Source organism: Euleptes europaea, chromosome 18, assembly GCF_029931775.1.
Source record: "Euleptes europaea isolate rEulEur1 chromosome 18, rEulEur1.hap1, whole genome shotgun sequence".
In the NCBI taxonomy this organism is placed as follows: Eukaryota; Metazoa; Chordata; class Lepidosauria; order Squamata; family Sphaerodactylidae; genus Euleptes; species Euleptes europaea.
The window spans coordinates 23,648,612-23,675,371 of NC_079329.1; the positions used below are offsets into that span (position 1 = coordinate 23,648,612).

The 26,760-nt window shown below is 48.2% G+C and overlaps 1 protein-coding gene across 2 annotated transcripts; it reads right to left on the reverse strand.

Moving 5' to 3' along the window:
- PDK2 (pyruvate dehydrogenase kinase 2) lies at positions 1-26,760 on the reverse strand. Of its 2 annotated transcripts, XM_056864759.1 has the most exons (12): positions 26,631-26,760; positions 18,858-18,999; positions 14,643-14,714; positions 11,998-12,182; positions 11,677-11,766; positions 10,305-10,382; positions 9,231-9,260; positions 7,601-7,677; positions 5,790-5,888; positions 4,087-4,194; positions 1,965-2,078; positions 1-174 (listed from the first exon to the last, which is right to left on the reverse strand). In XM_056864759.1, exons 1-12 carry the CDS (start codon positions 26,749-26,751, stop codon positions 34-36), a joined length of 1,257 nt encoding a protein of 418 aa, XP_056720737.1. In that variant the 5' UTR covers positions 26,752-26,760; the 3' UTR covers positions 1-33. The 2 variants fall into 2 exon arrangements, with proteins under 2 accessions (XP_056720737.1, XP_056720738.1); XM_056864760.1 differs by lacking the exon at positions 9,231-9,260.

The following is a 26,760-nucleotide window of genomic DNA, read 5'->3' on the forward strand; positions in this document are numbered from 1 at the left end:
AGGCCCTCGCCACCGAGAAACAAAGGCGAGGCCTTAGGTCACCCGGTAGGTGGAAGTGTTTTTCGGTTCCGTGCTGGGCACGCACCAGTCGTCGGCCTCCTGGCTCGTTTGGTAGTGGCGCCACGCCGACTTGTTGTACACGGGCAGCCGCTCCACTGAGTCAGTCGACAAGGCCTGGAAAGGAAGGAGCAAAGTTGGGAATGAACTTGGCGATGGGTTACAGTAGGAACGGCTATGGTTTGTGCAGCGGCCCGTAGAATCCGCCAGACGCTGCTGAGAATCTCCTGTAACTGAGGACAGGAGATTCAAGGCACAGGGGTGGAAGGAGAATGGTGACGTAGTTTGAATAGTGACAGATGTTTTCCAAATACTGTCAGAAGCACAGGACGGGGAAGAATACCCAACGGCAAACCACTTAGCTATTTAATCAGGATATCATCACAATAATTTCAATTTTGAAATTAAATTGGGGAACATTAAACAAAAATTATTTTTTCCCCCTTCTGAACACGCAACTATCCTTTTGGCTTGAATTCCTTACAACATTCCCAGTGACCCATGCTTCACTACATAGGATTTTTTGTTTTTTTAACTGCCTTAAAATTTACCAACAAGACATATGGTCCAATCCAAAGCATGTTTACTCAATAGTAAAGTCCCTCCAAGACCAATGTTTTCTATTCTAAAGAAATACACACAGGAATGTAGTTTTGTTAGTATTAATGTTTACATTTAAAAACAACAATATGAACAATCATCAAAGTTTCTCGTTTGTTTGAAATTTTCTGTTTACATTCTCTTGAGTTATAGGAGACAGTGGCAGTAACAAAAAGTTAACCAACAATGCATTCAGACAGCTGCAACTGACTAGGTAAAGGTCCCCTGTGCAAGAACCGGGTCATTCCTGATCCATGGGGTGACGTCACATCCCAATGTTTACTAGGCAGACTTTTGTTTGCGGGGTGGTTTGCCAGTGCATTCCCCAGTCGTCTTCCCTTTACCCCCAGCAAGCTGGGTACTCATTTTACTGACCTCGGAAGGATGGAAGGCTGAGTCAACCTTGAGCCGGCTGCCTGAAACCAACTTCCATCAGGATAGAACTCAGGTCGTGAGCAGAGCTTGGACTGCAGTAGTGCAGCTTATCACTCTATGCCACGGGGCGCCTTTACTGACTAGCCAATCATAAAAGATTTTGAAACTGACTAGCCAATCATAAAAGATTTTGGGAAGCAGTGGTGTAAGGGATGGCAACCAATAGGAAGGCAGATTTCCCCAACCCTGGCTACTATAGGACAGCAGCCTGGCTGGAATCCCTGCCTTCATTTTTGTTAAAGACAAATGACCTCAGGAGCAGCAGCCTGACACTGAACTCAAGGTAGACTTTGCAACCTTGGCTCAAGTTAGCAACCTTTATAAAAATAGGATATTGGTCAGAACTGGACACCCGTGAGAGGCAAGCCTGTATGAAATAACAGTGTGGAACACGCGTCTCCGGACAAGGGGATAGGGTTGCCAGCTCCGGGTTGGGAACTACCTGGAGATTTGGGGGGTGGAGCCTGAGGAGGGTGGGGTTTGGAGAGGGGAGGGACTTCAGTGCCAGAGTTCAATTGCCAAAGCGGACATTTTTTTCCACGGGAAATTATCACTGTCACCTGGAGATCAGTTGTAATAGTGGGAGATCTCCAGCCACCACCAGGAGGTTGGCCACCCTACAAGTGGATGAAGGACCAACAGATACCTGGATCAGCAGACTGAGGGAGAGATTGCAGCTCAGCAGTGGATCATCTGCTTTCCACACGGACGGTCCCATGTTCAATCCCAGGTATTTCCAGTTCAAAGGATCAGGTGATGTGAAAGCCCACTCCCAGACCAATGACCTGACTCAGTAAAAAGCAGCTCTGTGTATTCATTCAAGTAGAAACTCCTATCCAGAGCTCAGGGGAGGAAAGTGGAAGCCGACTCACCTTCAAATAGATGACAGCATCTGTCCCAAAGCCTTCCATGGAGAAGAGCTGAAGATCACCTTGGAAATACTTGGCGTAGAGTCTGGAAATAGGGAGCCCGTAACCAAAGCCAGCCTGGTATTAGCAGGAGAGAAGGAGGAAGGAAAGAGACATGTGTTTCAACAACCCAGCTGGCATTCTTAGAGTTGAGAACGTAAGAGATGCCCTGCTGGACCAGACCAAGGCTCATCAAATCCAGCAGTCTGTTCACACAGTGACCAACCAGGTGCTTCTAGGAAGCCCACAAGCAAGACAACTGCAGCAGCGTTATCCTGCCTCTGTTCCACAGCACTTAATATAATAGGAATGCTCCTCTGATCCTGGAGAGAATAGGTATACATCATGACTAGTATTAATTTTAACTAGCAGCCATGAACATGTCCACTCCCCTCTTAAAGCCTTCCACGTTGGCAGCCATCACCACATCCTGGGGCAGGGAGTTCCTCAATTTAACTATGTGTTGTATGAAGAAATACTTCCTTTTATCTTTTTTGAATCTCTTACCCTCCAGCTTCAGCAGATGACCCCACATCCTAGTATTATGAGAGAGGGAGAAAAGCATCTCCCTGTCCACTCTCTCCATGCCATGCATAATTTTATAGTCTCCCCACCCCATGCATTCTTGCTGAGAGCCAGCCTGCAAAACTCACCCTGACACATTCTCCCCGTGATCCCTTCCACTGGCTCTCCCTCACACAGTTACCCTAAATAGGATTAGTCTCCAAGTGAGGGCGTATGTAACGATCCAAGATACACACAATGAATGGCCAAAGGACCAATATTTATACCCCAAAATAGTTCATGAGGCAGTATGAGGTAAGCTGGCAGAAAAGCCAGAGACAAAGAACTGATTGTTGGTTCTTGTAGGTTATCCGACCGTGGTCTTGGTATTTTCTTTCCTGACGTTTCGCCAGCAGCTGTGGCAGGCATCTTCAGAGGAGTAACACTGGACAGTGTCTCTCAGTGTCAAGTGTGTAGGAAGAGTAATATATAGTCAGAAAGGAGTTGGGTTTGAGCTGAATCATTGTCCTGTAAAAGGTATTAAAGGTAATGTGCTAATCATTGTCCTGTATGTATCAAGAGAATGTGCTAATGAGGGTGTGGTATGTTAATATGGAACTATTGTATCCTGAAGTGATCTGTTAACATGTGAAATCCAAAGCTAATCCGCATGGCTATTGTGGACTGTAGTCTTTGTTAGTCCGGAGGTTTTCAGACAGGAAGCCAAGCCTTATTCATTCTTAAACTCTCTTCTGTTAAAGTTGTGCTGATGTTTATGTATTTCAATGGCTTCTCTGTGCAATCTGACAAAATAGTTGGTAGAATTGTCCAGTCTTTCAGTGTCTTGGAAGACCCTGTGTCCTGTTTGGGTCAGTCCATGTTCAGCCACTGCTGATTTCTCAGGTTGGCCAAGTCTGCAGTATCTTTATGTTCTTTTTGTCCATTTTGTGTGGAGCCGTGCCCTGCTCTTATGCCAGTCTTTGGCTACCGTGCCTTCATAGGCACCCTTTAGCGGGAGGAGGGGTCCAACAACTTAAAGGTGCAACCATTGTGTCATTACTGTGCCATTGTGTCAATACTGACCCATGGGTCAGTAATGCAAGCATTGGATCATTACTTACCCAAGGGGTGACGTCACATCCCTACGTTTACTAGGCAGACTCTGTTTATGGGTTGTTGTTTTTTTGCCATTGCCTTCCCCATTCGTCTACACTTTACCCCCAGCAAGCAGCTTACACCACCCTTAGCTCTTTCTTCAGCCAGGAAGAAGATTGCTATGCTCTCCCACTTCCCACTCTGCTCCTCATTGCTTTTTCCAGGCCAGAGGAGGAAGAAATAGAAGCTGTAAGGTGACAACAAGTCTGCCTTCTACTCACATATGACCTGTAGAAGAAATGGCAGGGCATGTTTACACTCCAAAACTTAAGCCAGGACATCTCACTGTACACATCCCTGCCTGTCTCCCTAAGGGTGAAAAATAATTCCCAGGATTCCTTGCTTGGAAGCCATGACAGTTAAAAAGTCTTGAAATTTACTACAATGCTAGCCTGACTCTTCCCCCACTTCCCCATCTGTCACGTACCAGGGGCGTCCCACCGGTGCCCAGTTCTGGTTTGGGTGCTGTGGAATACATGTAGCTGAAGAGGCGTTCGATCTTGCGAAGAGGAACCCCGCCTCCTCGGTCGCTCATCTGAACCAGGGGAGAAGAAAAACACCGTTGGCCAGTTCAGACATAATGCAAAACACTGGTTCAATTCACCATGGTTAGTACAGTTGCAAGAAATGCAGACCGCTGCACCAACTAGACTTCGTTCGCATCCACCAAGCCGGGATATGAAACCAGGGCTTGGATCCCACTGAAAGTCCTTGCTGACATAAAGGTTTTCTGCCAGCAGAGCACAACTTCCCTGCCTCCCCCCCACCCTGCCCACTGCAGCCCTAAAATGCCCCCCCCCCACCAAATACTTCTCCTGGGGGTCGAGGCAGAGAATCAGGGGTCTGCAGCAGAAGGGGGTAGTATGGCAAAAAAAAATAGTTCCTACTTTGGAAAAGATTGGCGGGATTTAGGACCATATCCCAAGACAGCTTATTAACCATGGTTTTTCTCATCCATGTTTTCGCGTTATATACAAATACATTCTGTCTTCACCCTGGCTTACCTCCGCACTACCTATTACACTACCGACGCACACTTCCTGGCTACAGAGGAGCCAGGTGACCAAAAAAAGGATTCATCAAGGGTATGAGTGACTGGCTGCGAACCACATCCTGGCTAAAAACTAACCAGGGTTAAAATGAGTCATTGTCTTGCGTTACGTCACAACTGAGCCTACCTAAAGAGCTGGGATATGCCTGTCCTCCCAATGCAAGAGGTCCTCATTCCAACTCCACCCCTCCTTTCCCAATGGTCCACGGGGGGTTCTTAGCTCAGTAAAACTAACTGGACCCGATGCCACAAATGGGGAGGGTGGGGAGGGTGTGTAATGAAGTCAACAGAAGCATTAGATAATCCTGTCTTTCTCTCCAAACACTACCCATAATTAAATGGATAAGACCACAGCATCCAGTGTAACATTCAGAACAAACAACGCAGGCCGGTCGTAGGAAACAGCAAATGGAAACCTGAGGCATAACCAAACACCAAGCAGGTGGGAATGAACACATGAAGCTGCCTTATACTGAATCAGATCATTAAGGTCCATCAAAGTCAGTATTGTCTAGTCAGACCGGCAGCGGCTCTCCAGGGACTCTGGCTGAGGTCTTTCACATCACCTACTTGCCTAGTCCCTTTTAACTGGAGATGCCGGGGATTGAACCCGGGACCCTCTGCATGCCAAGCAGAGGCTCGACCACTGAGCCACGGCCCCTCCCCTTGCCATGTATAAAAGCCTATCAATTAACACCCAGGCCAAAGGCACGCTATGGCAACAAGGTCTTGACCTGGTGTCTGAAGGAGAGGGAGCCCGCCAGCCCTCCCTGGGCACTTCCATCTTGGCAGATCACACACTTTGCTGCTTTGCCAGCAAACTGGGCACGACATTGCAGATTCTGAACATTCCCAAAATATAACCAGAAAGCGAGAGTGAGAATATCCTGTGTTTGACTGGAAGGGCTGTGACTCAGCCCTTCAGTGTCTTCGCCAGCCCTTCTGGTCAAACGCAGAACTGTTTTGCCATTCTAGCCTCCCAGACCCCCATTCTAACCACTACACCACATTAGCTCGAACACCTACCTGCACCTGCTCCCTAGGGTACTTCCCTACTATCTCCTGCTGGGGCCTCTTACCCGGATAGAAAGATCCTCTTGCCCCAGGGACACCATCACCTTGATGGATGGCAACGTGAGGCTGGACTCGTGGCTTTCCACGGTGGCCCTCATGGCGTTCTGGGGAAGCAACAGCAGAGAATGAGAAGAGCATCAGAGCCCCGTCCGGTCCGCGTAACAGGGCATCCCGAAAACCACAATGGATGGCTGCTTTTGCCCCAGCCAAAAGACTGTTACTGAAAAGACATTTTGGAGGACACTGAGTCACAGGGTTGCCGTAAATTAGAAATGTCTTGGCGGCACTTAACACACACTAATGCCCCCCACTTCTCATTCTGAAAAGCAACCAATGCTGGCATGTCCTCATAAATACTTATGGCCTTTTACTAAGGCTTGGATATCACGGAAGAGGAAGCGCGCTCTACGGCAGAAGGCTTTTTAGAGCGCGGTGAACTTGTTCACAGGATCCAAGCTATTAAAACAACAACAGCATGGAAGGACGTGTGGGTTTTTCAGCATCACATCTGGTTTGGCCCCACTGATCTTCACTACAAGCATATGATCAATCTGTCAACATGGAGTGGTGGAGGAAGCAATGTAGGTTTGGCCTTAGGGTTTTTCCCTCTGTCTTATGGGAAAATCTGGGGGGGCATCTCACCTCCACAGCTCTCCTGTCCCTTCCTCCCTTTTCGCCACAAATTCTGAAAGACCCCACATAGGACTTTCTCCATTGGGAGGGATATGGGGAAGAATCAAAGGGATGGAAAGCTAGGGTTCAGGCATGGGGGGTGTAACTCCAAGCTTAATTTCATGGCAGAGGCTGGAAATGGCTGAAGAAGAAGAGTTGGTTTTTATACGCCGACTTTCTCTACCACGTAAGGGAGAATCAAACTGGCTTCCAATCACCTTCCCTTACCCTCCCCACAACAAACACCCTGTGAGGTAGGTGAGGCTGAGTGAGCTCTAAGAGAGCTGTGACTAGCCCAAGGTGTCCCAGCTGGCCTTATGTGTAGGAGTGGGGAAACCAACCGGGGAGATCACAGACAAAAGACACATGGGGCTGGAGGAACTAAGCGAGGAAACTGGGTACAATCAAGCAGAGAAGTTGGTGGGAAGCAACCCTTGGTATTTGTGTTTTGTTCAAAAGGTTATTTCATCAGCCATGACAACAACCCTCTCAGGTAGCTAAGTATTACCATGGCAGATGGGGGGGGGGGGAGAGCTGAAGCTATGGCAGCCTGGCTTGCCTAATGCATAATCTGAGCCAGGGACTTAGAATCATAGAGTTGAAAGGGAGCACCAGGGTCATCTAGTCCAACCCCCTGCACAATGCTGGAAATTCACAACTACCTTCCCCACCACACTCCCAGTGACCCCTACTCCATGCCCAGAAGATGGCCAAGATGCCCTCCCTCTCATCATCTGCTTAAGGTCACAGAACCAGCATTGCTGACAGATGGCCATCTAGCCTCTGCTTAAAAACCTCCAGGGAAGGAGAGCTTACTACCTCCCGAGGAAGCCTGTTCCACTGAGGAACTGCTCTGCTAGAAAATTATTCATAATGTCTAGATGGAAACTCTTTTGATTTAATTACAACCCGTTGGTTCTGGTCCGACCTTCTGGGGCAACAGAAAACAACTCAATGATTCTCAGCTTTTAGCCACCATACAATGCCAGCACCCATGTTTGGGAGTGGAGCTTTGGGTTGAGACAAGTCCCTTTGCTTCAGGGATGGAGAATTTCCTTCTCCTTGTTCAGCCCCAAACTAAGAGGCGCCGACTTCCAGACGGGGATGCACAGCCAGAAGCCGGGTGTGTGGGGGAAATAATTACCTTGAACAGCTCGAAGAGCATGTGGTACAAGTGAGAGGGGACATAGACCATGTGGATAGGCTGGTCGGGATGATTTGCTAGAAGTGGGAGAAACAGAGATGATTAAGAGCCATCCTGGTCACCGCTTTGTCATTCTGCTCCTTCTCTACAAGCCTGCCAAGTGCAAGGCATCTGTGCCTCCTTACCTTTGCACGACAGTACCGACAGCTGCTTTTAGGCACGGCATCGTCCACACGGATTGCAAGACCCATGTCCAGGACAAAGTGGAAAGTTCAAATGTGTGCTGGTTTCATCAGGAATCCTGCCTTAGATCAGACCATGCCCTCCGTGAGACACCCCCCCCCGCCCCATTCTTCGTGCCTACAGGCCGATGCTTCGGCCACTCAATAAGCGCAAGAAGGCCTCAGAAGCAGCAGAGCATCCTGTCCCTCTTGCCCATTTCCCAGCATCCAATGGGACTCCCTGCTTCACCTTCTGACTGGCAAACAGGGACTAGAGGGTCAGCTCCAATGCCAGTCTGAGACATTCGGCCAGCGACTCAGGACTGTGGGTTAGATCCTTCCAGGTTATCCGTTTGGTCTCATCCACTCTTAATGACAGCCTCCATCCCATTTGGTTTCTGTCTATGTAGAGGTCTCATAATCCCTGGCTCTTTCCAATAGTCAAAGAAGGTCCCCTGCCTCCTCCTTCCACCTGGTACGATCCAAGCCTTCTATTTCTCCTCTCCAAACACTATCCATAATGCCCTCCATGCAACATTTTTCACTACTGCAACCTCTAATGTTCTCCTCATTTCTCAGTTCCTTCAGAACCTTTGAAAGTGGTATAAATGAGGCAAAACAATGCAATTTTGCCACGTTTGTCCAAGGATGGAATGTAACTGTTTGCAGGTTTCACAGCATGTTTGGGTCTGGACACACTTATGTGTCTTATCTATTTAATTTATTTATTTAAATTCCACCCCGCCCTCAATCCCCAGCCAAAGCGAACTGAAACATTTTGACATTTTAGAACCATAGAGTTGGTAGGGGCCATAAAGGCTATCTAGCCCAACCCCCTGCTCAATGCAGGGCCAGCCCGGAGCATCCCTGACAAGTGTTCATCCAGCTGCTGCTTGAAGACTGCCAGAGAGGGGGAGCTCACCACCTCCCTAGGTGGCCAATTCCACTGTCGAACAACTCTTACTGTAAAAATTTTTCCTAATATCCAGCCGGTACCTCTCCACTGGCAATTTAAACCCATCATTGCGAGTCCTATCCTTTGCTGCCAACAGGAACAGCTCCCTGCCCTCCTCTAAGTGGCAGCCCTTCAAATATTTAAAGAGAGCAATCAGAGAGCAATTCTGAAGGGCTGTCACCTGCCCCAAACACTGACAAATGTGAGGGAAAGCCATCGGATCACCATGGACTTTGATTTCCCGTTCCTGCAAATTCACGATGCGCATTGACTTCTCCATGCTGCTATGCTGTTAAAGGCAGAGGAACCTTTGGTGGCTTGCTGCGATTGTTTTTTAAAGGCAAGGCAAGAAAAAGCTAGGCTGGGAAGAAGGAAGCCGGGATTCTAGCAAAGCTCTAGCTGCCAAGCCACAATGCCAACTCTACGACAGCCGCTTAATCAAATTGCTACTTACTGGGCCAAGAGTGAGGTCCTGTTCCTGTGTCTGAATTACGAGGGTGGGGGGAAAAAAAGAACAATGAGGCGAGCAGTCGCTCTAAAAGCTCAAGGGGTGGTGCTTTAACTAGACTTCTGAAAGCCCCCCCCCTCCCAACATATAATGAAAGAAAAACATCCGACCAACGCAAGAGGGACAGCAAAAGCCCAACGTAGACCACTCCGATGCAGTTTTCCCGGTTGATTGGAATGGGATCTATAGGACAGGCTGCTTTGGGGGCTTGCTTGCAGCGTGTGAGAAAGCAGCAAGGAAGAGCCAGCCCTCAGATTACACGCGGCCACTATGATTTGGACAAACAGATCCTGTTCCCATTGGCAGAAAAGAGACTACTGAAGATCTTGCTGAAAAGTAAAGCATCTCGGTTGCCAAATGCGACTCGGCCAGTTTTCATTCATTCGTATTCTCTTTCAAGTTCGCAAAATGGTCTAACCTTTGGGGCTCGCCGGCAGAAGCTGGCGCTTTAGCATTAAAGCTTTCTCAGCCATGCAGTCCGTTCCTATGCTTGTTTACTCAGAAGTTTAATCGCTGGGCTGGATCCAACCAAGTTTGCCAGTGGTGGAAAATGAAGAGGGAGAGTCCCTTTGCCCACTAAACAGGCTACCCTGAGGATCACGGGGTCTGCCAGGACAAAAGCCATGCGAGATGGGGCTGTAGTAAACAGGGGCGTATCCTCACACAGATTTCAGGATGATTTGAGAGTATGGCATAGTGATCAGAGTGTCAAAGAAACAGCTTGGAGACTGGAGTTAAAATCCTGGCTCTGCCCTGGAAGCTCACAGGGAGACCTTGGACGAGTCTTTCATGCTAAGCCTAATGTATCTCACAGTCTTCCTGTTTAAACAAAATGAGGGGGAAAGCAGAACCAAGCACACTGCTTGGAGCTCCTTGGGAGACGGGGGAAACAAAAATGGACTGGATGCCTCTATACTAGCCCCAGTACCTGTAATTTCCTTGCCTGACCAACTCCCTCCCTAGAGCATCCTTCTCTCTCTCTTCAGTCTACCGCCCTCCACTGGTCTCCAAAGGACTTACCATTCACTTCCTGGATCTCTAGCTCTGGAGATGCCAAGTAGTACTTGTCACAAAGGAGCTTGGCCATGTCATAAGCATCTAGAAAAAGCAAGGTGGGGCGGGGAGAGAGAGAAAAAAAACTTGGTTATGCACAAGAAGATGGTCTTCCCCCTCCTTGTTTGTACTGTCTGATCTTATTCAAGAGAGGTGGAACATGCAAGGCTGATAAGTGGTATTTTTTAACAAGTATTTCCCCCTACAGTTTGTCTTCACCTGGAGAATGTATTCAGCAGCTACAGATATCCAAACTACATCTCATACAAGGAAGAGCTCTATCTCCAACCCAAATGGAGATACCTTTACAGGGGATAGGTCCCTGTGCTTTAAAGGAAATTGAAACAAAAGAGCATGTCCTACTACGCTGTCCATTATACCAAGAGGTTCGTTCTAAGTTTATCTCCCCCTGGCTTAGTTGGCATTCCAGCCATTCAGGTCAGGAGCAAACAAAAATGTTGCTTATAGACGAAAATCCACAGGTTACAGTAGGAATGGCTAAGTTTTGGGCAGCGGCCTGTAGAATCCGCCAGACGCTGCTGAGAACGCTGGTGTGTCAATAATTTTAATGAGTAGTTTATATAGTTTTTATAGTGTGCAAAGAGTCCAAACAACTTTTTTACTATTTGTATTAACCTGTGGGTAGAGCGTAACACTAAGGGTTTTAATGGTAAATTGTGCTGTACTGGTCTATGACTGTTTTTAATAAAGATTCATTGATACCTTTACAGGGGCAGCATAAATCCCTGAAATACATCAGGGATAACCAAACAAGTAACAACTGTTGCTCCAAAAGGTTGGACCAGAACCAATGGGTTGAAATTAAATCAAAAGAGTTTCCGTCTAGACATTAGGAAGAATTTTTTAACAGTTAGAGCGGTTCCTCAGTGGAACAGGCTTCCTCGGGAGGTGGCAAGCTCTCCTTCTCTGGAGGTTTTTAAGCAGAGGCTAGATGGCCATCTGTCGGCAATGCTGACTCTATAACCTTAGGCAGATCATGAGAGGGAGGGCACCTTGGCCATCTTCTGGGCATGCAGTAGGGGTCACTGGGGGTGTGGGGGGGAGGTAGTTCAGAATCTCCTGCATTGAACAGGGGGTTGGACTAGATGACCCTGGTAATCCCTTCCAACTCTATGATTCTATGATTCCTCTACCAGCCTGGTCTCTCACATCTTCCCAATTTTTTTAATACACACCACCCTGTCTTTTATTTTTATAGGACTTCTTTGGTCCATCATGTGCAAACGGGCTCCCACCAAAGAGAGTGGCCGAGAATCATAAGAACACCAAAGGGAAAGGGATGGCTCCAGGGTAAACACACAAACAAGAGCCCACTGACCTCTGACCACCTCTGAGACGTTGCAGTGGGGATCGATGCTGCCGATGTGCTTGGGGTGGGCCGGGTTGGTGCTGCCGTCAAAAATCAAGGCTGTAGGGAAAAGGGGAAGATGGAAATGATGATGCAGGCATGCAGTTGGACAGGGTCAGCAGGGTGGATCCTCCAGTACATCAAAGGCGGAGGACATACATTGCCACACCCACTTATTTTCAAGGCAGTTATACACCAAGGTTTTGCAAACAGAAACCACTGGCGTAGCATTGCAGCCCGAGGGGGCGGGAAGAAATAAAGACTAAAGGCGAGCCGAAGCCAGCAACTCACTGTGTTGATTGATCAGCATGCGGATGGAGATTCGGCTAAGGTAGAAACGATCCAGGAAGTACTGGATGTTCTGGTTGGAGACTGGGTCGTCCCCATAAGCCTCCTTGTACTCGATCACACCTTGCGCCATAGTGGGAACCACGTCGTTGTGGCGGTTCCGGATGGTGACCAAGGCGTCCGTGAACCTAGGGGAACACAGGCCTTAAGAAGAAGAAAAAAAGCTCCCGCGCATGCAAGTGCTGCGAAATTGACATTCACGTGACCTTCCCGAACTGGCGCTCATACCCAGTCTGGGACTCGGTGGGTCAGTTCAGACAGAATGAGAAGCCATGGGTTATTTTAATTATAGTTGGTTTGTGAAACCAGGATTTGGCTCGCAGATGATGGCGCAAATCCTGGTTTGCTTCCACAAACGCCCTTCACATTTGGAAGGGCAGTGGGGCAGAAAGTCTGTTCAGACATCATGTGAAACTGTAGTTAAGAGGAACTGTGGTTAACAAACCAACTTCAGATCCTGGCTTGACAGATCTTAACTAGCCACATTCACTGCCTTCAGACAATCACACGAATCATATTTAGTTTCACTAAGCCATGGCTTCGCAAACGGCTGAACTGCACCATTGGAGACAAAAAAACAGCAATTGGTACAAGGGAAAAATATTTAATAATAAAATTGCCCCTACGCGTTTCGTAGGGGGATCTTTCTTAACTCAAACATCCCGAGCAAACAATGATTTTCATGATTGTTTCATTGCTTGCTCGGGGAGTTTGTGTTAAGATTCCCCGAGGAAGCATATGTGAAACGCGTAGGGGCAATTTCCCTAGGAGAGCCAGCATGGTGTAGTGGTGGACTCTAATCTAGAGAACCGGGTTCGATTCCCCACTCCTCCACATGAGCAGCGGACTCTAATCTGGTGAACCGGGTTGGTTCCCCGCTCCTACACATGAAGCCAGCTGGGTGACTTTAGGCTAGCCACAGCTCTCTTCCAGCTCTCTCAGCCCCACCTACCTCCCAGGGTGTCTGTTGTGGGGAGGGGAAGGGAAGGTGATTATAAGTTTGATTCTTCCTTCAGTGGTAGAAAAAGTCGGCATATAAAAACCAACTCTCTTCTTCTTCTAAATATTTTTCCCTTGCACCAATTGCATTTTTTGGTCTTTGTTTGGTTTGGTGCAGCCCTCTTTTCTTTTGTTTGAACTGTACCATTGCCAATAATAAGCACCGTACCCGTTGGGGGCTCTCAAGGGAATCCCCATTCACAGAATTTCTCTCTGAGCAGGGACCAGCGGAAGAGAGGAGTCCTTCTTCCACAACTATGAGCTTGGAGCCAGCCATGTTATGAAATACTGCCCTCGAGTGGATCTGCAGAACAAGATAGAATACGGTACCCTTTGGCCAGCGCACATAGTCAAGGATCAGACTCAAAACTGGAACATGCATGTCTTTTGAAGGACACTGATTCTGGTGGAAAGGACAGTTTGACTGGGGGACCCAGACATGGCAGAGAACCTCTCCTAGGGCTGGGATGAACTATTTTGATCCAAGGCTTAAAACAAAGTCTAACAAAATTGATCGGCATAATGTGCTGTCGCTTCCAACTTTGGGTGACCCTATGAATTAATGCCCTCCCAAACAGTCGTGCTTAGATCTTGCAAACTGAAGGCCGTGGCTTCCTTTATTGAGTCAATATATCTCGTGTTAAGTCTTCCTCTTTTCCTGCTGCCTTCCACTTTTCCTAGCATTATTGTCTTTTCCAGCGAGCCTTGTTGTCTTCTCATAATGGGACCAACGTACAATAACCTCAGTTTAGTCACTTTAGCTTCTAGGGAGAGTTCAGGATTGATTTGATCTAGAACTCGCTGATTTGTCTTTTTGGCAGTCCACGGTACCCACAAAACTCTCCTACAACACCACATTTCACATGAATCATCTTTTCCCCTGTCAACTTTCTTTGTTGTCCAACAAAATCAGAAACGACAATAAAACCTCGACAGCCAAGGAATATACAATAAAAGCAGTCCAAAACACATTTAAACAAACTTCAATAGCAGAGAGCAAAATTTAGCAGCCAAAACAGATAAAACTTTTAAGAGCATATAAGAGAGCCAGCGTGGTGTAGTGGTTAAGAGAGGTGGCTTGGAGCAGTGGACTTAGATCTGGAGAACCGGGTTTGATTCCCCACTCCTCCACATGAGCGGCGGAGGCTAATCTGGTGAACTGGATTAGTTTCCCCATTCCTACACACGAAGCCAGCTAGGTGACCTTGGGCTAGTCACAGCTCTCTTAGAGCTCTCTCAGCCCCACCCACCTCACAGGTTGTCTGTTGTGGGGAGGGGAAGGGAAGGTGATTGTAAGCCTGTTTGAGTCTCCCTGAAGTGGTAGAGAAAGTCAGCATATAAAAACCAATTCTTCTTCATCGTCTTCTTCTTCATCATCTCCATTATCTTCATCTTCTTCTTCTTCTTTGTAAAACAATAAGACTGTTGGGCCTTATAAAAGAGATAATATCACATTGTTGTTGCAGAGAAGCCAATTAATGAAATCAGTGCAGGAAAACAAAATCTGAGGGTGTGAAAGTCTAGAAGAGCCGATGAGCTGGGGATCCTTACAGGTTAGTTCTCAATGCCCCCCCCCAACCCAAACTCACTGTCCCAGTGTCCCTTGGTCCTCAGGGTCCTTATCCAGGAACACCATGATGTCCAGCAAGCTCTGCACATACCTGTGGGAAGAAGGCAAGGCAAGATCAACTGGCTGGCAACCCTAGGTTCTTACATGATTGAACACTCCACTATACATTAAAAAAAAACATGACAAAACCCTCCACATCAAGACAGCACTTGAGGGAGAACCATTATAACTAGATTTTCTCGGATAGGCTGGATTTCTAGGTGAAGGGTTTTTCCTCCCACGGAGAAGGTAAAGGTCCCCTGTGCAAGCACCGGGTCATTCCTGACCCATGGGGTGACATCACATCCCGACGTTTACTAGGCAGACTCTGTTTACGGGGTGGTTTGCCAGTGCCTTCCCCAGTCATCTTCCCTTTGCCCCCAGCAAGCTGGGTACTCATTTTACAGACCTCGGAAGGATGGAAGGCCGAGTCAACCTTGAGCCAGCTACCTGAAACTGACTTCCGTTGAGATCGAACTCAGGTCGTGAGCAGAGCTTGTACTGCAGCTTACCTCTCTGCGCCACAGGGCTCCTCCATGGAGAAGTACTCCACCAAATATTTACCTCCCCGCCCTATGCCAAAGTGGGGCAGCCACCTCCACGAGAATCAGACCTGACAATGCTTTCCGTGATTGGACGGTGGTGGAAAGTGCTGTCGAGTCGCAGCTGACGTACGACAAACCCTTTGGGTTTTCAAGGCGAGAGGCGAAGAGGGTGGCTTGCTATCACCGGCCTCTGCAGAGCACCTCTGGACAACCTTGGAGGTCAGCGAGGTATAGTGGTTAAGAGCAGCGGTTTGGAGCAGTGGACTCTGATCTGGAGAACCGGGTTTGATTCCCCACTCCTCCACATGAGCGGCGGAGGCTAATCTGGTGGACCGGGTTGGTTTCCCCACTCCTACACACGAAGCCAGCTGGGTGACCTTGGGCTAGTCACAGCTCTCTCAGATCTCTCTCAGCCCCACCTACCTCACAGGGTGTCTATTGTGGGGAGGGGAAGGGAAGGTGATTGTAAGCCGGTTTGATTCTCCCTTAAGTGGTAGAGAAAGTCGGCATATAAAAACCAACTTCTTTTTCTTCTGTTTAGCTTCTGAAATATGACAAGATCAGACTAGCCTGGGCCATCCAAGTCAGGGTAGTAATCAGACAGCGGGGGGTAAAGACACATGGAATAGAATTAATTCTGTGTTAACATGCTTTAAACTGATGTATATGGAAATATTTGTATTATTTTGTCACATATGACTTTGTGGTTATATATAGTTTTTGTAATCAAGACAGAATTGTAAAATTCTAATGAAATTAAGATAGAATTGTAGAATTCTAATGAAAAAATAGACAGTAAAATAGCCTGGGTTGCTTCATTTTTTATGATAAAGACACACCGGCATCGTGGCCATTGTGAATGGTACAGACGCCGCCCTTCACGAGAAGGCGCATGAAAGCTCCAGCACGTCACCGGTGTGCTGCTGGACAGGAAGAGCCAAACATCTGAAGCCCCGACTAGGGCGACAGGAAGTGCGGCCGCGGGCGAAGAGTTAACAGGCCGACCCCATCCTGCTGCAGAAGCTGCTTGTCAGAGAAACGGCCCAGTTCCAAAGCCTTCTTGGGGAAAGTGGGGGAGGGAAGAGGAAGAAATTGGGCTTTGTAACAATTAACTTGGCTCTTTGCACCGGTGAGCAGGGCGGTGCGGTGGTTCACAGCGTGAGTTTCCTATGCCACGTTGCTCAGCAACTGCAAAGGGACTGGGGAGGGGGGAATCCAGAGCCAAACAAACAAACCAGCTATCACATGCTTGTTCAAAATGGAGCAAAGGTCGGGCCCTTTACACATTTGGTGCACAGCGGCTCAGTAAGGGCTGCCTCTGGTTTCTCCTCCCTCCCCCCCTCTTAGAGACTGTTTCCCAGTGACCTTGGAACAGGCTGGAGGCCCTTTAAAGATTAACAAATTCTTCCAGCCGGTGTTAGTGTATTCACATATTAGGCAACTGTAACACGCATGAAAAGCTTACTTCTTAGGCTCGCCAGTTGTACCAATGCAATAGGCTACTGGTAAAACTAGCACAGCCAGTGTGGTGTAGTGGTTAAGAGCAGTGGACTCTAATCTGGGGAACTGGGTTTGATTCCCCACTCCTCCACATGAGTGGTATACTCTAATCTGGAGAACCGGGTTGGTTTCCCCACTCCTCCGCATGAGCAGCGGAGGCTAATCTGATGTACTGGATTTCCCCCCCCCCCATTCCTCCACATGAAGCCAGCTGGGTGACCTCGGGCTAGTCACAGTTTTCTCCGAACTCTCTCAGCCCCACCTCCCTCACAAGGTGTCTGTCGTGGGGAGAGGAAGGGAAGGAGATTGTAAGCCAGTTTGTTTCTCCTTAAAAAGGTAGAGAGAGTCGGTGCATAAAAACCTACTCTTCTTCCTGAGTCAGAGCTCACTTTGTCAGGGACATGAAGCACAGAACCTTCAAACTGTCGGTGACTGCTAACAGAGTCCAGGAAAGCGGAAGGGCAGGGAATTCACAACCCCCACCCCACCCCTCCAGGCTCAGACAAACAAATCATTCAGCATCTTTCACCTTTCCACCCCCCCCTTCCCACATGCTTGATCTCTTTTCAGGAGGGCCCAAGAGACCCTAGTGAGAGAAATGGAGCACCTTCTCGGCATGCAGAAGGTCTTAAATTCAATCCCCCAGCATCTCCAGTTAAAAGGATCAGGCAGTGGGGGAATTAAGTGAAAGACTTTGCCCCCAGACCCTGGACAGCAGTTGCAGGTCACAGGCGGCAACGCAGACCAATGGTCTGACTCAGCATAAGGCGTGCGTTCATTCGTTTCGGGGAGGGGCCGTGGCACAGAGGTCGAGCATCTACTCGGCATGCAGAAGGTCCCAGGTTCAATCCCAGGCATCATGAGTTAAGAAATGGCTGTCTTAGGTGGTAGTTGATTCCGTGAACTCAGGCAGATCATGGGAGGGAGGGCAGGAAGGGTCGTGCCAGCACTTGGCTCTCATGGGGGTTGGACTAGATGACCCTGGTGGTCCCTTCCAACTCTATGATTCTTACACGCCCAAGGAAATGCTGATCGCCACTTTGGGGTCAGGAAGCAATTTTCCTCCAGGCCAGTTTGGCCAGGGATTCTGGAGGGGTTTTTGTGCCATCTTTTGGGCATCGAGTAGGGGTCACTGGGTGTGTGTGTGTGTGGGGGGGGGTGGAAGTAGTTGTGAATTTCCTGCATTGTGCAGGGAGTGGGACTAGATGACCCTGGAGGTCCCTTCCAACTCTGCTTTTACAATTCTGTGACCTCCGCCTGAGACCTTGAAGAGCCACTGCCAGCCACAGCAAGCAATGCTCATCTTAACAGACCAGAAGCATGACTCAGCAGAAGGCACGTAACATGAGCATCTGACATGCAGTTAGCCCTTTGCAGCCTCTCTAAGGCTGTGGAAGGAGTGGGAGTGTTAAGAGGGCAGATGGTTCAGGGGATGGGGCAGGATTCCCTTGTCTAAGAAAGCAGGAGCCTGTTTAGGAGGGAACGGATTAAGGCTGACCTATGACATTCTGAAGCTTCACACCACACCAGGTGGAACTGCAAGTCCCATGATTTTTTCCTCCCATGTTCATCGTTATCCACTCCTCCGACGTCAGCCCCCTACACGATGTTCTGGGTCTCCATCTTTTTAAATGGCCTAATTTGTGATGATTCCTCATCCTGGCAGTCCTCAACTGCAGTCCGCAGTGATTCAAATCATACATGGGTTTTCCCCCTTATCGACGGTTTGTGAGAGCCAGGCCTAAAACGTTCTGTCTCAACAGCAGAGGAGGGAAGCTCCCTTCCACTCTAGAATGCTAAAGAACTGAACTTGACTGGATGTATTTCCAGAATCGGTCAGCAAAAGAGTGGCTCCGTCTCCCGCAATTCTCACGGCATGCTAACAGGACAGGGGGTGGGGTTGCCAGGTCCCTCTTTGCCATCAGTGGGAGGTTTTGGGGGGCGGAGCCTGAGGAGGGCGGGGTTTGGGGAGGGACTTCAATGCCATAGTGGCCATTTTCTCCAGGGGAGAAATTTCTCCAATTGCCAAAGTGGCCATTTTCTCCAGGGGAACTGACCTCTATCGTCTGGAGGTCAGTTGTAATAGCAGGAGCTCTCCAGCTAGTACATGGAAGTTGGCACCCGTAGGTGGGGGGAGGGTGGGAACTCACCAGCTCTGCACCAGCTGGACGGAGGGGGTGCTCAGCACGCGGTCCGGGAGGAGATTGATTTCCTTCATGATGTTGGCCAGCCGGACGGGGAGCTCCTGGCGCAGGAACGTGAAGGAGGTTTTCTCGCAAGCATTGCTGGATCCTAAGGGGAAAGAGCACTGTTAAACGATCTTGCACACTCCAAGGAAAGAACAGGAGTCCAGCTGTCTGTGAGCATTTCCTCACACACATTTGCCTATCTACTTCATCCAGTGGATGAAGGGTCTTGCCTACAAATGCTCAGGATGCATAAACAAGACTCCTTGCTGATTTTACTATGCGTCACGCCAACACACAATGCGAAGCAGCTGCAGGGGGACAAAACGTCAGTTTGCATGCTGGACGGCAAGTTGCTAGACCTCATGGCTGTCTAGAACAATGCTTCTTAAACTGTGGGTCGCGACCCCATATGGGGTCGCGTAACTGAATGTGGTGGTCGCAAAAAAATTGGCAACAGTAAAAAGTTTTTGCATCTATACCAAAGAATTGTTTTAAAATACATTTCTTCATGATTTATTATCAGTAAATGTTTTATTTGTATACCTATTTTATATACCTATATACCCAGGGTCACGTGAAAGTTTCTCAGGCAAAAAGGGGTCACGAGTGGAAAAAGTTTAAGAGGCTGAAATTAAATCAAGTTTCTGTCTAGACATTAGGAAGAATTTTTTAACAGAGCGGTTCCTCAGTGGAACAGGCTTTTTCAGAAGGTGGTAAGCTCTCCTTCCATGGAGGTTTTTAAGGAGAGGTTAGATAGCCATCTATCAGCAATGCTGATTCTGTGACCTTAGGCAGATGATGAGAGGGAGGGCATCTTGGCCATCTTCTGGTCACTAGGGGTGTATGTGGGGGGGAAGGTAGTTGTGAATTTCCTGCATTGTGCAGGGGGTTGGACTTGATGACCCTGGTGGTCCCTTCCAACTCTATGATTCTAAGCTCTGGTCCAGAGAATAACCTGAAAAGGGAGGGACAGGTTCGTTTTTGCTCACGATTTAGCAACCAAAACAAAAAGACTGAAAGGGGATTCCAGTGGTCAGAACTGAGAATTTCTGTATCCCAAAGACAGCCCCCCCCCCATCATGGCTGCCGCCATTCCACTGTCCCCATCCAGTTCCTACTGGGCAGGATTGAGAGCAGAAGACCGAAGGCCAGACTTCTGGGATGTCCCATTGTAATATACTAAATGCCACCTTCACACCATGAAAGAGAATACCAAATAGTTGTTACTTTGCAGCATGGGAGCAAACAGAGGTGGCTTAAACCCTCACACACAAATTAAGGCCTGGTTGCGGAACCTGTTTTTAACGCCAGGGCTCAGCTTTGGAATATGAGAAGTCTTATTTATTTGGGGTGTTTTGTTAATTTCGAAAGTTGTCCTGCTTATTTTACAAACCTCTTTACAAACAAAAACAAAAAGAAACCCTACTCAAGTGCATCTAAAAGGAGCCAGAGGGAAGGGAAAAAAAGTTACAACGCTAGTTTAACACACACATCCCAAATGCCAAGATTCTTCCCATGTGGCCCCACTACCTCTTTCTCCAGAAATATCTGCATGTTCCTGTGTGAATGCACCGTTCTTCCTATAAGTAAGGTAAAGGTCCCCTGTGCAAGCACCGGGTCATTCCTGACCCATGGGATGATGTCACATCCCGACATTTTCTAGGCAGACTTTGTTTTTACGGAGTGGTTTGCCAGTGCCTTCCCCAGTCATCTTCCCTTTACCCCCAGCAAGCTGGGTACTCAATTCAGCTGGGTACCGTTCTTCCTAACAAGGGCTATTAGCAGTACCTCCTTTTTTCAAAGACACATTTTCTCAGTAAACTTTTCACTGCAAGATTCCTTTTGGCCTGCAGCCACAGACCAATAACAGCTGCCCCTCTGTTAGAGAGCTGTACCGAAACCAGGGCAGTGATTTACCTACAACCGTTCACCACTAACTTTCCACCAAAGAAACCGAGCCAAGGTCGAGAGGCAGAGAGGTCACCTGAGTCGGGCCAGCGACCACTGGCAGGGATCAGAAACATGTGCTCACACTCTATTGTGGGTTTCTGTGCGTCAACCATACCCAGCAGGGATCCCAGAGTGCTTTATATAGCTCCGCTGTTCAAAAAGATCATAAGAGACAGTTGTCATGTTCTGAATAAAACACTGTAGGGGAGGGGGGTCAGAGAAGAGATGGTGGTTGGTAGTGGTTGGGGGGGGTCTTTCATCCCTCTTGAGATTCAGAATCTCACGGCTACCCCACCTGTCCTACACAATCGCCAAAGAAGAAGACGAAGAGTTGGTTGTTATATGCCGACTTTCTCTACCACTTAAGGCAGAATCAAACCGGCTTGCAAACTCCTTCCCTTCCCCTCCCCACAACAGACACCCTGTGAGGTAGGTGGGGCTGAGAGAGTGTGACCAGCCCAAGGTCACCCAGCTGGCTTCATATGTAGGAGTGAGGAAACAAATCCAGTTCACCAGATTAGAGTCCACCGTTCATGTGGAGTGAGGAATCAAACCCAGTTCTCCAGATCAGAGTTCACTGCTCCAAACCACTGCTCTTAACCACTACACCACACTGGCTTATCTTCCGCTCCATACACAACAGCATAAATAAGACATCACATTCTCTGAACAGTTTTCCTCCACTTCAGCAAATGAGGTTTTTTTTTAAACCTGCTTGTCCTTCTTTTGACTGCCTCCTTCCCATCACATCAAAATGCGGGGGTATTAAGCCCATGTCACTGGAGAGCAAATTCTGACTGTGTGGCTAACAGAAGTGGCTATCAAGAACAGCACCAGGTGCTCGGCTCCCAATCTTATAGAGGACAACTGCGCAGTGACACAGAAAGCTTGGGCTTATCTGCCAACACGGAGAGGACCACACAGCAGAAATAACCCAATTCAGCAAATGCAGCCCGTGTGCAAACAGGGTTCTGCAGACAGATCTACTGTACCAGCGTGGCGTAGTGGTTAAGAGCGACAGACACTAATCTGGAGAAGCGGGTTTGATTCCCCACTCCTCCACATGAAGCCTGCTGGGTGACCTTGGGCCAGTCACAGTTCTCTCCGGACTCTCTCAGCCCCACCTAACTCACAAGGTGTCTGTTATGGGGAGAGGAAGGGAAGGTGATTGTAAGCCACTGTGAAACTCCTTAAAGGTAAAGAAAAGTGGGGCATAAAAACCAACTCTTCTTCTTCAAGTGACTGGGAGGGGCACACCAACTCTCTGGGCCACAGATATTTATCATGAACTAAATAGCGTGTTAGAATAAGACATGGAAGAGGCAGGTTCAGATCCCCCCTCCATCACAAAGTCATCTGGATAGCCCTGGGGCCAGTCACACTCTCAGCCTAACTCACCTCACGGGGTTGTTGTGAGAACAGAACAAAGGAACGAGAACCATGGACACTGCCCTCTGCTCCCTGGAGGAACAGTGGACTAAACACATATTTGACAGTTCTGCTAACTAGGGATTCTCATGTCTTTCTTCCCTAAATAGGTGCACTGTGAATTTATTATTTACAGAGAGCTAAGCATACCCTTACATAGCTCTTAAGGGTCTCAGAACTGAAGCCCTGGGTGAGTAGGAATGGACCTGACTGGTAAGTTTTATTTAACCAAGCAATCGTTGGAAAACTGGACTAGATTGACAGCGGGTCTGGCACAGTTCCAACTGAAGATTGCATATCTATGTGGAATATGGCATATAGTTATCTACTAAAGAACATTTAATGACTTCTGGACTTTGAGTGTATCCACACATCCTTGGATATTTGGGTGATCCCAGCACATTTCCAACATAATTTTGACCAAACATAAAAAACCCATTGCTCACATCCAATGATGTGTAGATGCAGTTGTAGGTAAGCCAAAAGATCACATTATCTGGTAAAGGGAGGAGGATGGATGGGCTGGAAAGGAAGACATTTACTCAACGGCACAGAAATCAGAAAAGAGAACAGGGTAACAGCTTCGTGGATAACTGCTTTGTGGAGATCTGGAGAGGGAGGAACTCTTCCTGGGGATACTTCCCAGGTATTTCCCATGATGCACATAGATACGTCTATTGACTCTGTGTCCTAATCTTCTTCCAGGGACCTCAGGACAGGAAGCACAGGCCATGGCGGGAGGGGGGCGGCAGAACAGGTTGAGGGAGACCAACCGGTTCAGCCCCCAAGCAAATTCCACAGCTCAACAGGGGTTTGAAGCTGGGTGTCCCTGAGTTAACGGCAACACTACTGCCACTATACCACTCTGGCTCAGCTACAAAAAAAAGGGGAGATCGGTAGCATTTATTACAATATTTACACCCTCCTGTTCTCCCCTGCAGTGGAGGCCCAAAGCAGCATGCATCCTTCTCCCCTCCTCTATTTTATCCTCACAACCACCACCTGTTAAGCTACATTGGGCTGAGAGAGAGACTGGCTCAAGGTCATCCAGTGAGTTTCCATGGCAGAGTGGGGATTTGAACCCGTGTCTCTCAGATCCAACACCACTAAAGTCCACTTTGCAAGGAACTGACCACATCTGCATAAGGGTAAGCCAGGCACACAACCACCGTGCACTGCACCAGTTACCTTCCTTCCAAGAAACCTAAAAAGCACCATTAAGGGAAATCTTAAGTGAGGTGCACAGAGGTGTGCGTATGCACATGCGCATTTAGCTGCATGAATGGGGAAGAGGCTACGGCTGAGATTGTGGGACATTGAGCTGCACGAAAGGGAAAGAAGAGGCAATGGCTGAGATTGTGGGACACTGCTCCACAAATCAAAAAGGAACGGTTGCTCAGAGAGACAGGTTAAGATTCCTTTCCTTCACATATAAGTGTGGAAAAGAAGTGGGTAGATGCCAGAGAATAGCCAGCAGGTGAAGCCTGGACTTAGCGCGCCCATAGATCATGATGGGTAGCCATGTTAGTCTGTCTGTAGCAGTAGAAAAGAGCAAGAGGCCAGTAGCACCTTAAAGACTAACAAAATCTCTGGCAGGATATAAGCTTTCGAGAGTCACAGCTCACTTCTTCAGGTATTGGAAGTATCTGAAGGTATCAGGTATCTGAAGAAGTGACATGTGACTCAGAAAAGTTCATACCCTGTCAGAAATTTTGTTAGACTTCAGCACGCCCAGTTTGTAAACTTCCTTGGAGCATTGGTCTGGCCACTGTTGGAAACATGATGCCGGACTAGATAGATCCCTGGTCTCAAGCCAACAAGGTGACATTTGTGTTCTTATGTAGATAGGAAAAGGTGATGTGGGAAAAGGTGATGTGGTGGCTATCTCCGTGGATTACATACAACTCTATTCCCCAGGGTGTTGCAAACAAGAGGTCAGTTTGTCTGGAGGATGTCCAAGGACAGAAGGGCTTTTGCACAACTGAGGGAGCTAGAAAGGAGGGAGTAATAACCCAGGGTAGGAACACAATTTCTGCTTTACAGAGAGCTGTCCTGGGACCACAGTAGCAACACCTGTGCAAGCTTCACAGGCTACCATCTGCACATGGCTGGATAACTTTGCAATACAGCAACCATTTGCGACTGAGTAGTCTTGAACAAGCAGGAAAACCCTGTTGCAAACAGTTACTCCAGTGTGATGTAAGCCCACGCACGGACATAGCCACAGAGCAGAGATTTTAATCACTGTAGTAGACTAGTGAGAGCCAGCGTGGTGTAGTGGTAAAAATGTCGAAATAGGATTTGGGAAACCCAGGTTTGAATCCCCACTCTGACAAGGGAACTTGTTGGGTGACCTGGGGCCAGTCACACACTCAGCCTCAACCCTGGGAGTTTGGATGGGGCACCGAAGAATACCTCGGTCCTGACACGGAAGCAGGCAATGGCAAACCACCTCTGAATGTCTCTTGTCATGAAAACCCCACCAGGTGTTGCCATAAGTCATCTGTGACTTGATGGGAAAAAAGACAAGTGGGTTTTTTTTTGGGGGGGGAAATCTATTTTGTGGGATAGCCTGAACCAGCTTCATTAGATCTACACCAGACAACAAGGGAGATCAGACACCCCTTTGTTAGGTACAGATTGGATTAAGTTTGTTCAGGTTCACCTAACAGACACCCAAACATAATTGGAGGGCACGTCTACTCAGATGCAAGCCCCAAAGCGTGCAATGGGACTTACAATCATACAGCTCGATGGGGCCATTCAGACCATCTAGTCCAACCCCCTGCTCAATACAGGATCAGCCCTAGAGCATCCCTGACAAGTGCTTGTCCAGCCTCTGCTTAGAGCTTGCCTTTGAGGGGCAGCTCGCCACCCCCCTAGGTAGCCTATTCCACTGTCGAACAACTCTTACTGTAAAAATGTTTTTCCTAATATCCAGCTAGTATCTTTCCGCCCGCAATTTACCATAAACCCATTATTGCAAGTTTTTAGCAGAGGATAGGACTTACTACGGAGTAATTTTTTTGTAAAACTGTATGCTGGTCCTTAGCCAAAAAAAAAAAAAGACCCTAAATAAAAAGCCTATCAATGCATTTTACCCATCAAAATGACACAGCGCTGTGCTTCCTTTAAGGTCTTCCTTAAAAGGCATTGCAGGGCTATCCTCTTTTGGATCCTCCCAGGTCAGTGCATTCACAACCACAACCTTCACACTGGAACTGACTTCCCAACAGACACCTACAGGACTGATCTGTGCAGTGCCTGGACTTAGGCTGTTACCGCACTAGGTATTCCCAGCGATGTATCAAGAGTTTGGAAACGTTATAAAAAACATCGCTTTAAAAGGGTTTTCGGATGCCATGGCTAAAAAATGGTTGGAAGATGTCTTCACAGCTGAAGGGGCCAAACCAAGCGCGAACACTATTTTTTATAACACTTTCAAACTCTTAATACATCGGTGGGAATACATAGAAAGTGCGAACAGTATTTTTTATAACACTTTCAAACTCTTAATACATTGCTGGGAATACAAGTGCGGTAACCCCCAAAGGACAGCTGGACATATAAAGGGCCCCATTACCTTCAATAGCTTAGGGCCTCATCAAACCTACATCTCTTTTCTATACCAAAAGAGTTATTGATCATTACAGTGACGTGGGCTGTTACCGCACTAGGTATTCCCAGCGATGTATCAAGAGTTTGGAAACGTTATAAAAAAACATCGCTTTACAAGGGTTTTTGGAGGCCATGGCTAAAAAATGGTTGGAAGACGTCTTCACAGCTAAAGGGGCCAACAAAGCGCAAACAGTGCTTTTTATAACATTTTCAAACTCTTAATACATCGCTGGGAATATGAAGTGCGGTAACCCCCAACGTTATAAAAAACATCAGCTTTAAAAAGGGTTTTCGGAGGCCACGGCTAAAAAATGGTTGGAAGACGTCTTCACAGCTAGAGGGGCCAAACCAAGCGCGAACAGTGCTTTTTATAACAGTTTCAAACTCTTAATACATCGCTGGGAGTACCTAGTGCGGGAACAGCCTAAGATCTGCGACAGGCGGGTTCGAATCCCCGCTCTGCCAAGGAGGCCGGCGGGGTGACCTTGGGCCGGTCAGACTGCCGCAGCTCAGCCTACCTCGCAGGGTTGTTGTTGGGGGGGCGAGGGGAAAACCACTGTACTGTACTAAACAAACACACGTTGTTGTTGTTTTTTAGGTTTCCCCCCGCCCCCCCAACCGCGGCTCCTACGATCTTGGGGAGGATCAGAGGCGGGAGGGTCGTTGGCTCGGCTGAAGGCTCCCGAGGATCGCGCCCCCCTCCCCCTCCCCAACGGTCCCCAACGGTCTCCCACGCACCAAAGTCGAGGAACTGCTTCATGGAGAGCGGCGACGGCGAGAACTTGCTGAAGTGCTCGATGTACTTCGGCGCCCCGGCCAGCGCCGAGCGGCCCTTCAGGAGGCACCGCAGGAGACGCATCGCGGCCCC